Source organism: Zingiber officinale, chromosome 8B, assembly GCF_018446385.1.
Source record: "Zingiber officinale cultivar Zhangliang chromosome 8B, Zo_v1.1, whole genome shotgun sequence".
NCBI classification, from domain to species: domain Eukaryota; kingdom Viridiplantae; phylum Streptophyta; class Magnoliopsida; order Zingiberales; family Zingiberaceae; genus Zingiber; species Zingiber officinale.
Window position 1 is genome coordinate 92,980,025 of NC_056001.1, and position 12,813 is coordinate 92,992,837.

The 12,813-nt window shown below is 42.0% G+C and overlaps 2 protein-coding genes and 1 long non-coding RNA gene across 3 annotated transcripts; 1 reads left to right on the forward strand and 2 right to left on the reverse strand.

Moving 5' to 3' along the window:
- Window positions 1-212: 212 nt before the first annotated feature.
- Window positions 213-1,058, reverse strand: LOC122014040. Its single transcript, XM_042570235.1, has 2 exons — window positions 446-1,058; window positions 213-356 (listed from the first exon to the last, which is right to left on the reverse strand). The coding sequence occupies exons 1-2, from the start codon at window positions 1,056-1,058 to the stop codon at window positions 271-273; spliced, it is 699 nt and encodes a 232-aa protein (XP_042426169.1). The 3' UTR covers window positions 213-270.
- Window positions 1,059-1,288: 230 nt separating this feature from the next.
- Window positions 1,289-1,808, forward strand: LOC122014722. The gene is made up of 3 exons (XR_006120746.1): window positions 1,289-1,318; window positions 1,399-1,435; window positions 1,771-1,808. It is a non-coding gene; the product is annotated as an uncharacterized LOC122014722 (long non-coding RNA).
- A 9,185-nt stretch (window positions 1,809-10,993) lies between these two features.
- LOC122014041 lies at window positions 10,994-12,568 on the reverse strand. Its single transcript, XM_042570236.1, has 3 exons — window positions 11,966-12,568; window positions 11,198-11,872; window positions 10,994-11,101 (listed from the first exon to the last, which is right to left on the reverse strand). Exons 1-3 carry the CDS (start codon window positions 12,566-12,568, stop codon window positions 10,994-10,996), a joined length of 1,386 nt encoding a protein of 461 aa, XP_042426170.1.
- Between the last annotated feature and the right edge of the window lie 245 nt (window positions 12,569-12,813).

The following is a 12,813-nucleotide window of genomic DNA, read 5'->3' on the forward strand; positions in this document are numbered from 1 at the left end:
TCCCTCTAACCTAACCCTATACGATGCCGTCCACGGGAGGCAGAGAGAGAGAGCCGTCTTCGGGCGACTCACCTTCTCTGCCTCTACCTTCTCCTCCCCTCCCATCACCGACCCAATCTCGACCTCCTTCATTCTCCCAATTCAAAGCAACAACCTTCCCAACAGCGACCACCACCGTGCCAGTGGTGGCTTGTTTTCCACAGCTAACAGCTCCCGCTACCACTTTGCTTCGCCTTTAAGCTAACTGAACTCGTCTTTTCTGTTTATGATTTACAAATTTAAACCGTCCACACCGCACTTCTTGTAGGTGAGTGATTGCTTTCTGGGGCTGATCACGATTGTGCAATCCACCACGCCTTTTTATTTTTTCGAATAAAAAAAAGTCTGATTTAGTTTCTTTTTGATAGATATTTGTGGTTATTCTTAATTGAATTGGGGAAAAGACGAAGTAAGGATTCGATCACCTGAACCCTAGGGGTGGATATGCCGAGGAGAAGGATCTTGGCGGCGACGTCGCCGGTGAGGCGAAGGTCGACGCGGTCGTTGATGGCGGCGTCGCGGACGAGGTTGAGCGCATCTGCCTGGAGCACGTTGAAGCGGTCGACGGCGACGCGGGTCTGGACGAGGCGGCTGCTGTGCGCGGGCTGCTTGAAGCCCGGCACCGTCGCCACGCCGAGCGGCACGCCGCGGTACATCACATTGAGCGTCGCCGCCTCGTACCGGATTCCCACCTTGTTGGGGTTGTCCGCGATGAAGAGCAGCGAGATGTTGAGGGAGAGGTAGGCCGCGGGGGGGCTCCCTCCGGCGGAGAAACCAGGGTCCGAAGGGGAGGCGGTGGGGGCGACGAGGAGGTACTGCACAGCCACTTGCTGGAGGTCGAACTGGGGCTTCTTGGGCTTGAGGACGAGGATGAGGACGATGATGAGAGCGACGGCAGCAACCCTTGAAGGAGGCGGCGGAGGAAGAGGAGGGGGAAGGGGTGGCGATGGGCGTGCCGAGGTAGTGGCGCTGCCTCCGAGGGTCGGGCGGAGGGTGTGGGTGCTGGTGGTGGCCGCCATTGAGAGAGGGAGCTGATCCCTTTGTTTTCTTTAGGTAGGGAGATGGCGAGCCTACTGATAATGCTGCCCGGTTCTACAAATGGTTTACAGAGGTTCTGGAAACATGCACATTTAGTTAATCTATTCTACCAATAATCCTTTTGCCTTGATCAATTGCTGATTATTAGTTTTTATAGGGGAAAGAAAGATGAACCTGGTTGGAAAATCTTCAATTTGGTGTGTTTAGTTTGGGCAATCAGCAATATGAACATTTTAATAAGGTTTGGCATGATGAAATTGTCAGTATTCTTTTTGTGGGAATTGCTTGGCTAATATATTTGTGTATTGTGTCCTTGCAAAGGTTGCTGTGGTGGTCGATGAACTGCTTCATGAGCAAGGTATATAGTTGATTTATTTAGTTTGTGATTTGACTAAGTCACATATGCTCCTAAAGCTGATTTTAAATCCTATCTTCAGTTGCAAGCTCAAAGTTCACGCATTTCATTTTTCTAGAGAATTTAACTTGTTTTGTAGACTAATTGTTACTCTAAAAACTTGTAAAGTCAACATGGTATGAGGAGTTACTAAGAAACAGTTGAGTAGACATGTTATCTGTGAGTTTCATACATACAACTGTAATGTAGTAGTCATGTGCAAGTTTGTAGATGTGTTTAATGAATTTAAGCATCATTCGTACTTGGATATTCTTCTATATTTTTTTTCCTCTGCATAGGCGCCAAGCACATTGTCCAAGTGGGGTTGGGAGATGATAATCAGAGTATTGAGGATGACTTCTCTGCATGGTATGTAGTATCAGCAAACTTTTATGCATGCCATCCAAATTTCAATGTCGGATACTGCTATTTTTTAGTTTTCTATTTTTTTTCTCTTTTGCTCATCATTATCTCATTACTCCTGTGTGGAATATGAAATATCAACTGTACTTTCAAGAGGGAGCTTCTTTGGCTGGAGTTGGATAAGTTACTTCAGGATGAAAATGAGGCAGGTGCATCTACTCCTTATATAGCTGCCATTCCTGAATATCGGGTTGTATTTGTCAAGCTTGAAGAAGTTCCATATCTGGACAAAAGTTTGAATTTTGCAAATGGCCATGCTATTCATGACATACAACATCCATGCAGGTAGAGATGCTCTTTACAAAGACAAATCTGTTGGGTTACTCTACAAGCCTTTGTTGTCATTGCTAGTCTTTTGACATCCTTTGGTATTCATGCTAGCCTCTTGGTTCATCTTCAAGTCAGATGTATATGAATGCTTACTCTGTGATGCCAAAATTTGACTGTCTTGGTAATAATGCTAAAAGAATATAGCTTTGCTGAACTCCATTTTGCTTCATCATGCTTTAGTTATTCAGATGGTATAGCTAATTTACTCCTTCAGCACACAGTTTTATGGAAGGTGGCTGGAAAACTAATCATGCCAAAACCAAAGGGCTTAACATTTGAGATTAAAAAAGCTCCGTCATCTGGACTTAAGTGGTCCTTTTCTCCTGGGACTAACCTGCTATCAGGTGGTGCTACAAAACTTGAAAAAGAGTCTAGGCAAAAACTAAATGAGTTTTCCAAGGAACTTAGAACATTCAGAAGTGTTGACTTGTCAGGTTAGCACACTAAACTTATTAGAATGTATCTACATCAAGTGATTACAGTTGTTCACTCTATAACTAATTATTTCTAAGTCTAATATCTGGTAATGAATATGCTGAGATAACTTTTAGAAACTGAATCGACAACGATTACATTTAGAAACTCAAACTCCTCCGACTGGAACTTGGTAGCCTTTTATCTGTTTTAAAGAAAAAGCTGCAGATTGTTGAGGATCTTCATGTAATTTGGTTATTGTCAGCAATATTTCATGCTATTTTTATCTGTTGGTGAAAATGGTGATTCTACCTCATCAATTTAGTTGTTCTCATCAGTACGAAAATAGTCACTTAGCAAGGTTGAGATCTATACGGAACCTACTCAGCCTAGTTATTCTTTTTTGCGATACCATGACAGGAAGTGAAATTCAGTAAATTTATCAATTTTCCAAAGAGTTTATGAGCAAGTATATAAGTATTGAATGACCTTGCGTGAGTCTTTAATGACCTTGTGCAAGCTTTTGGCCTCGGATTTGAAGTCTAACAAATATGATCATGGATTTTTCTTGTGGAATGTTGAGAACTTCCCGCTTGTATACATTTCCTTAATTTATTTTGTTCTTATCGAAATAGATGGGGTTTTGATTACATGTCCAATGCCTATATTATGTCCAGATAAGGTGCTAGTTAAATGTGTCCTTGACAAATCTCTAAAGATGATTGCTTTTCTAATTTGTTAAGTACTGATTTCTGACTTACATGCCACTGAAATATTTTCTAAATCTGAAACACACACTCAGAAGAATTTTTTTTGTATTATTTGTGTGCCTTTACCTTCATTAGATTCGTCTGGCAGGAAGATGTTGTTGATGAATATATAGATTCGTGCATATGTAAGTGAAACCCTTCCCATTGTTTGACAAAAGATGACATATTCTCAGACTGAAGCAACACAATGGCATATTAAAAGGTGGAGCAAAAGCATGCTCTGGTGGAAGGCCTTGGAGTCTTGCATGTATTATTCGAGGATTCAAGGATCGAAGTGAAGGTAAATGTCTTTGCTTGACTTTATCAAGTAGATAGCGTCAAGTTAAAACAGGTGTTAATGCCTCGTGTGTCAAAATCAAAATTGTTGTTATGCATCGAATAAGAGTTGCAAATCTTTTACTACTTTTTACAACTTTGTTCTGCAACTTTTGGATAATCTATTGTAGGATGCCCAAGATTGTTCAGCAAGTTTATGATTCTGATTCTGCTTAGGCTCAGTTTCAGTCTATAGCTAGTTGATTCTAATTTTGACAAAATATGACAAAATTTTTTAATGAACCCATATCAGGTGGTTATTAGTAAATAGGACAGAGAAATATATTATCAACATCAATGAACCCATATTTTTGCTAACTATTTGGTCAGCTATATGGTTCTTAGTTCTTACTCCTCAATTGAACTCTATGCAATATGCATGACTAAACCATTGGAGTCTTAATTTTGTCAAGGTCTTCACTTTGTTTAACTATATTATATATTTTATTGAATGTCATTGAATATGTATATTTTTCTCGTGTTCTGGTTATTTGAATTTACAAACTAATTGCACAGATGACAGGGAAGAGGGATGACTGGGAAAAGGGAGGAGCGAACGAGAAAAGGAGAATGGGGTCGGACTTCTACCACTGAGGACTTCAGAGCCGACCACTGAACTATGCTATGGGACCTAGGGAAATGATTGAATGTTGGATCTGGACAGGAAGTGAGGCCTACTGCTCCGTGGGGTACCCATTAATGGTTAGGAATAGTATATCTATTAGCTAGCATTTGATGTAAAAAGAATGTTTGGGTATTTTATGGATATTGTTCTAAGAAGATTATTTATATAATTTAATAATATTGGTGTATTTTATGGATATTATTGAATGAAGAATATTTGTATAATTTGTGAATATTTGTATTTTTTTTTTTGTTATTGTCGGTTTTTCATGGTTTCGGAAATCAAATTTGTGAAAAAATATACATATTACATCGGTTTCCACCGCTGTAAAACCGGTGTTATTGACTAATATTATATCGGTTTTCCACCGCTATAAAACCGATGTTATTGACTAATATTACATCGGTTTTCCACCGCTGTAAAACTGGTGTCGTTAAGTGATACTACACCGGTTTTAACCCGATGTTTAAACTGGCAGACTTTTAACATCGGCTTCATAGACATCGGTCGAAAATGAAATAGACATCGGTGGAAAACCGATATCTATGAAGGTTTTTGTTGTAGTGGCGATGCAAGTTGGATATCTGACATAAAGGACTCTAAGTCTACGAGTGGATATGTATTCACTCTAGCAGGTGCAACTATTTCTTGGAAATCTTCTAAGCAAACCGTAATAACCAGATCCACGATGGAATATGAGTTTGTAGCTCTCGACAAATGTGGTGAAGAGGCTAAATGGCTACCGCAATTCTTAGAAGATATTCCTAGATGATCGAAACTTGTGCCGACAATTTGAATACATTGTGATAGTCAATCAGCAATTAGTCGGGCATAGAGCCATTTTTAGAGTGTATACTAAAAGTCTAGATTTTTGTATAAACATATAAGAATCACATTGGTTAAATGTCGACATTTATATGCTAAGTGTAGTTGTTCAATTAATTTATATTGTAGATAACATAGTGTGTGGTGTCACACACAGAAGATCATGTTATCAATTCTTTATAAATTATAAATAGTAGCTCATGATTAAAATGGAAAGGAACAAACCATTGGATTAGTCGTAGTGTAATTTGGTATCAGTTTATCTTAACTATAAAATTACACTAGTACACTCTGAGTTTATTGAGCAGAACCATTTAAGGTAAGTTCTTTTTATACTGACTGAATAAAAGAACAAGATCTTTGTTATTATGGAAGTGTATGATCTTAATCCTAATATAATAACAAACACATATATCTAGTATTTATTTTTTTGACTTATCAATGGGTGAGATTTAGTTCGATAAATCAAGAGGCCCGATAAGTTGGGAAATGATATTATTTATAGTGTGTGTTGTTGATTATAGAAGGAAACTGTATCCTAGTAATCTAGGTTGATGATGTCCCCAAGAGGAGCTCATAAGGATTGTCATGTAAACCCTGCAGGTGGACTTAGTCCAACATAATAATGAAGTTGAGTGGTACTACTCTTGGAGCTAGATATTAATTAAGTGAGTTGTAAGTAACTCATTTAATTAATGGACATTTTATATCTTAAACACAGGGAGACTAATACACTTATAATAAGAAGGATCCCAAAATGTAATTTGGGATTGGTGTGGTAGTTCAATAATAATTCTTTAGTGGTATGAATTATTATTGATGAAATTAAGTTGGGTGTTCGGGGCGAACACGGGAAGCTTAATTTCATCGGGAGACCAAAATCAATTCCTCCTCTCGGTCCCTATCGTAGCCTCTTATTTTTAAAGTGTTATATCCACCTATACCCACCTTCTTACCCAACCATTAGGTGGCCGGCCAAGCAAGCTTGGAGTCCAACCTTGGGCTGGCCAAGCCATAGGTTGAGCCAAGTATAGGTGGCCGACCCTAACTTGGAGCCCAAGCTTGGTGTGGTCGGCCATGTAAAAAATAAAAGGAATTTTATTTAAATTTTTTCCATATGTGGATACCATGATTTTAAAAGAGAGTTTAAAATTTAAATCTTTCCTTTTATAGCTTACTACAAAAGATTAAGCGAAAGGTTTGATATCTTTCCTTATTTGTAGTTAAAAGGAAAATTTTATTTTTTGATAAAATTTTCCTTTTTTGTAATCATCATGATGATAAAAAAGAGAGTTTTAAAATTAAATCTTTCCTATTATAGTTTCTACAAAAGATTAAGAAAAGATTTGATATCTTTCCTTATTTGTAGATTGAAAGAAAGATTTTAATTTTAAAGATAACTTTCCTTTTTGGAAGTCATCCACATGTTTTAATAGAGATATTTTAATTTATAAAATTTCCCTTTATAACTGATCCGGTGGTCAAGGCAGGGGACCCCATTACGAGGGGTCAACGCCACGTGGAGGTTAAAGGGCCAGGGGGGCCCGCCGAAGAAGGGTGAGCCGATCGGACTCATGAGGAAAGGGTAGGCCGATCGGCCGACCAATTAACATCTGATAGTAAAAGGCGCCCTGATTAGGGTCGGGGTTCCGACGCTCAGTTTAAACAATGGCTAAGAGCCTAGCGGAATGCCTAAGAGAAGGCGGGACGTGATGGGCGCGCCGCCCGGCCGGCGCAGGGAATGAGAGCCGGTCGGACGACGCTCTTCGTCCAGCTGGCCGGACGGACGTCCTGGCCGGTGGTGGGTAAATAGGGACAGGATCATCTTCTGATAGCCGTCAAGTCGTATGGCTAGGCCATACTCCTAGTCTGAAAACGGGGTGTCCTGTTGTCCCATCGAAGGTGTGATGAGACTGTAGCAGTATGGCGTCAGGTAAGCTTTCTGACAGACACACACCGAGGTATGGGCGGCGGACACGTACACGCCTCGGTGGGCGTGTAGGAGCTCTTTCGCCGCTCTATATAAAGAGCCGCAGACTTCGCCGGAGGTACGCGTTTTAACACCTTTGGAGCTACTTTTTCCACCACTTGCTTACCTGACTTGAGCGTCGGAGGGTCGCCGCCGGGAACCCCTTCCCGGCCCGACTTCTGTGCAGGTTCGCCGGAGCTCCGTGCCCCGAGTCAAAGATCCACGTCAGCAGTCGGAGAGCGCCCCGTGCCCAGCGTCCGTTGATTCAGCATTCGGACAGGATCAATTTGGCGCCGTCTGTCACTTGGTGTGAAAAGTTGGCAGCTCGGGAAAACGTACATAGAAAAAGTGCTCCTTCCAATGTTTGTTAGAGCTCGGCATATTATCAAAAAGGACAAAACCTATCCTAGACTGGAAAATAAAGGTACCCCACTCGGCTTGCTTGGGATAAAAAAAGTAGTGAAAAACCTTAGGGTCGAGGGGGATGTTGTTCAGTTTAAAAAGAACTATCACTCCGCTCAACAGCCTAATGGAGTTAGGGACTACTTGGCCGAGCGGAATGCGAAAATAATTGCAGACTTGTAAGAAGAACTTGTGGGGTGGAAAACGCAGCCCGGCCAAAAATTGGTCTCGGAAGAAAAGAACGGTGCCGAGCGGCGGTTCATGTGGCCGGTCGGTGGTGTTAGCTACTATGATGTGGTGGTCGGTCGGCAGATCATAGGTTCGAGTGAGGCGCAAGGCGTCCTCCTCATCGAACCGACTTTCCATGGTCGAATACCAAAGACCCGGAGCACCGCCGGTCGGCTGTGAGGTGTTGGTCATGGTATAAGGCCAGGGATGGGCGCGCGATGGAAGAAAGGAGAAATAAAAACAGGGAAAGAATGCGGGATGATGAAAGAAATAGCTAATAGAAAAAAAAAAGGAGAGGCAGCAAGGAAAAGGAATCCTTACGGGCAAAGAAGATGATCGAAGGGAGCTGTAGAGTCGTCGGAGAGCTGAAACGCAAGGTCGCCAGAGAAAAAAGGAACAGAGGGATGGCTGGAGACGATGAGGTCGAAATGCGGCGAAGAGCAGGGGTCGGGAGCTTTATAAGGGTGGCCGCGATCAATTTCCACCGTCCGATCCAGGTCGTCGATAACGAGGTCATCATCCAGCCGTTCATTTCAAACAGCGACTGTCCCATCGGATGTGACGCCACCGCCATACCCTGACAAGAGAAAGGTAGCCACGTGTCAGCAAGTTACGGGTTAACGCACGTGGTTGACGGAAGCTTCGGCATAAATTCCAAGGCACGGGCAAGATATCGCCGAACGGCTGAGCATCCATTAACCCGTCCGAGCGGACTAAGGTATCGGTCGTCCCTCGATCAAATCGGCAGTCCAGTCAGTCGGACTTCGCCTCCTTCGACTAGACTTGAAGGGGAGGCAAGTGATCCGGTGGTCAAGGCAGGGGACCCCATTACGAGGGGTCAACGCCACGTGGAGGTTAAAGGGCCAGGGGGGGCCCGCCGAAGAAGGGTGAGCCGATCGGACTCATGAGGAAAGGGTAGGCCGATCGACCGACCAATTAACATCTGATAGTAAAAGGCGCCCTGATTAGGGTTGGGGTTTCGACGCTCAGTTTAAACAATGGCTAAGAGCCAAGCGGAATGCCTAAGAGAAGGCGGGACGTGATGGGAGCGCCGCCCGGCCGGCGCAGGGAATGAGAGCCGGCCGGACGACGCTCTTCGTCCAGCTGGCCGGACGGATGTCCTGGCCGGTGGTGGGTAAATAGGGACAGGATCATCTTCTGATAGCTGTCAAGTCGTATGGCTAGGCCATACTCCTAGTCTGACAACGGGGCGTCCTGTTGTCCCATCGAAAGTGTGATGGGACTGTAGTAGTATGACGTCAGGTAAGCTTTCTGACAGACACACACCGAGGTATGGGCGGCGGACACGTACGCGCCTCGGTGGGCGTGTAGGAGCTCTTTCGCCGCTCTATATAAAGAGCCGCAGACTTCGCCGGAGGTACGCGTTTTAACACCTTTGGAGCTACTTTTTCCACCACTTGCTTACCTGACTTGAGCGTCGGAGGGTCACCGCCGGGAACCCCTTCCCGGCCCGACTTCTGTGCAGGTTCGCCGGAGCTCCGTGCCCCCAGTCGAAGATCCACGTCAACAGTCGGAGAGCGCCCCGTGCCCAGCGTCCGTTGATTCAGCATTCGGACAGGATCAATAACCAACCATGAAGGGAAAAATTATTAGAGAAATTTTTATTTTAAAAATTTCCGGAAACAAATAAGGAAGTTTTAATTTTTTGTTTAAAACTTGCCTTATTTGGAGCATGAAGGTGTGGTCGGCCATAACATGGGTTAAAAGGAATTTTAATTAAATTTTCCTTATTAACCAATGGCAAGGAGAATAAGGGAATTTTAATTATAATTAAATTTCCTTATATGCCAAGACCAAGGAATATAAAAGAGGGGTAGAGGTGTCTTACCTCACAACATATCTTCTATAGTTTCTCCTCTCTTGGTGTGTGGTCGGCCCTATTCTTCTTCTCTTCTCTTCTTCTTTATTTGGCCGGTGCATCTCCTTCTTGGAGTTCTTGTGGTGGCCGATTCTTACTAGGAGAAGAAGGAGAGAAAGGAGACTTTGCTCTTGCATCCCTTGGAGCTTGGTTGGTGGCCGAGAATTGCTATCTCTTGAAGAAAGGTGCTTAGTTGAAACTTGGAAGAAGGAAGAAGGAGGCTTGGTGGATTCTCATCTCGGTAGATCATTACCTACACAACGTCCGAGATAAGAAGAGGAATACGATAGAAGATCAAGAGGTTGTTATTACAAAGAAAGTTATAACTAGTAATTGTTTTCCGCATCATACTAGTTTTCTTTGTATAGTTTTTGAAATACCAAACACAAGAGGCATATGATTCTAGTTTTCGAATTTGTGATTCGAGTTTGTGTTTTTTTTTTTGTTTTTCGAATTTGTGATTCGATTGTTCCTTTTGGTTAAACCTAGGGTTATATAAGGAAATTAAATATTAAATTTCATTGAAATCCTTTGTCTAGGAAGTGGTGGATGCTCTCATACCTAAGAAGACCTAGTGTCTCGTCATGTTTAACTTGAAAGTCGATTTCTGAAATTAATATTTAATTGAATTTGTAACATGGCTAAATTTGGATCAATAATATTACCAATGGCCATTCAAATAAATAGTCAATGCGGTTGCAAAATCGTGGCCAAACCACATGGTCACGGTTTTATGTCCAAACCTAGTTATAATCCACAGCCTGCCCTAGTCACAATTTCGTAGTCAGATCTGGTCATGATTTTGCAACTAGGCTTAGCTGACTAATTTTATGTCAAACTCAATCACTATTTCATAGCTATCTCAGTTACAATTTCACAACCAATTGAATCCAGGGCAAAGGATCATATGTAGGGAAGAGTATTTTAGAAAATATATGTACGTTGTGTAATTATAATATTTAAAAAAACTTGTGTTATTCAATCAAATATCAAAGTAACTTAATATGATTTAGATGGACGGAGCTGACCATCCAACTGAAAAATTAATTGATTCAAAATTAATTAACATGAATAAAACATTAACTTACTAAGCCTGACCCAATTAATCCGTAAACTGCCCGAAGGTGACACTACTCGACTGAACCAAACTGCTAAATCTTCTGTCAGACAATTGGATAGACAATTCGATACAAAAACACTACGATATTAAAGTAAAATAATAATTTTTTGATAAGAAATTAAACGAGAGCACAATCGACAAAATGTAACAAGTAATTTATTAATCAGTTTCCTTCATCTTCCAACCCTCTCCCCGTCCTCTCTTCTCCTCCTGAAGGATGATTCACCCTTCTCGTACGTCCACCGAAGCGAACACAGCAATAGTACTTTCTAAGAAGGCGTCTGTTAACGCTGTGTTGGACGTCAAAACAACACCAAGAAAATCAAGAACCTGAAACAAGAGCAACAAAAGCAGCATGAAGTCTCATATACTTTTGTAGTACTAGCTAGAACCGACACAAATTAAAGGCGAAGCGACCAGACTGACCTCCTCTTCAGCTATGCTCAACTCTGCCATCTTGATTGGATCAGAGATTTCATTGCGGACTGAAATGACTTCAGCGAGGGATAGTGGGGTGACTACGAGTTGGTCGGTAACCATGTACGTTAATTCCTGACAATAGCTTCCTTGTGAAGAAATTGTTCCTCTGGATCTACTTTTCGGGTCTATAAGTTTTGCCTGACGTCCATGGCCATGCGATTTGCAGAAAGTGTCGCTTAGTTTGCAGCAGTAGTAGCATATATAATAGATAACTTGCTTCTCCTCCTCCACTCCAATGACTTGACTCTCGCAGTTGAAATGTGGAGGAAGCTTAGGATTAAGCAGTTTCTCTTCGCAGCCTGCAACCACGTAACCTGACGACCGCAAACGCTCTGCACTACCATACAAGTTATCAAGACATCCAATCCGGCATCGATTGCCCAAGTGCTTCTTCAGAGAACCCAAAGGAAATGTGAGAAAACTGAAAATTAAATCAACGAAATCCTGACTCGCCAAAGCACACAACACCTTGTACATCTTCTCCTCATCAAACGACTTTATTTCAACCGTTTTTTCAACCGAAGGGACTGAAACCTCTGGCGTCATGTCTTCTTCATTTTGCAATAAAACATCAGTTAGCGGAGTGTCGGAAATGAGGGACCTTTTAAGAATACTCAAGACCTGCATGGATTGAATTTATCAACTGAATTAGCATCAGTTGTTGAAGTAGAACTACAAGAAATTAAAAGACTTCGAAAGATAAAGAAAACTTGCCTGTTCTCGTTCGATCTGTACCAATCTTTCTTCGAGATGATTACGATCACCATTGCGACACTCATTTAAAGTCGAAATGAAGTCCTCAATGACAGTTATACAAAGAGCATCTGTAACAACAAATTTAGCCCCTTTGACGAATACGCCATGAAATTCTTTATAATTAACATCGTCTCGATTCAGATCATATGTAATTGCCTTCGTCATGTCATAACCACACTGACATTTGAGCCCTGAGTAATAGCTCAGCGAACTATAAGAGCAGCAAGAAGATGAGCATATATATAGCTCTCCCGTTGCATCAATATTAATCTTAAGTTTCTGGCATTTTATTCCAGATGAGTTCACTGGGTTTGTCAACATCGACTTGCACGCAGCCGTCATCAGATACTTCTCATCGAGCTGCTCAACGCTTTGGTAAAGCTTATCGAAGCAACCCAAGGAGGACTGCTTGTTGAGAAGACGGACGACGGTGCCGACTGGCAACGTGAGGAAGCTGAGGAGAACATCCACGAAATCCAAGTCCGATTCGCCAAAAGCTACGCAGTTGTTGGTCTTGTTCACAAAGACTTTGAGAGTGATTTGCTGCTGATCAGTGGCCATATATTTCTAATCAGCTCAGGCGACGTCCGTGGAGTAGATAGAGCAGAGAACTTGTTTGGATTTTGTGCAAATATATATTGTGGCATATTTATGGTATCTCGTAATGTATGTTCTCCTCTGCTATCGCACCACGAGTTTAGGGTCGAAAATTTCACGACTGATGGAGCGTAAATCCCTAGAATCTTTGTAAACTCACTCACACCTGTCACTTGCTTAGGAACGAAGTTAACTGAAAAAAAACATAA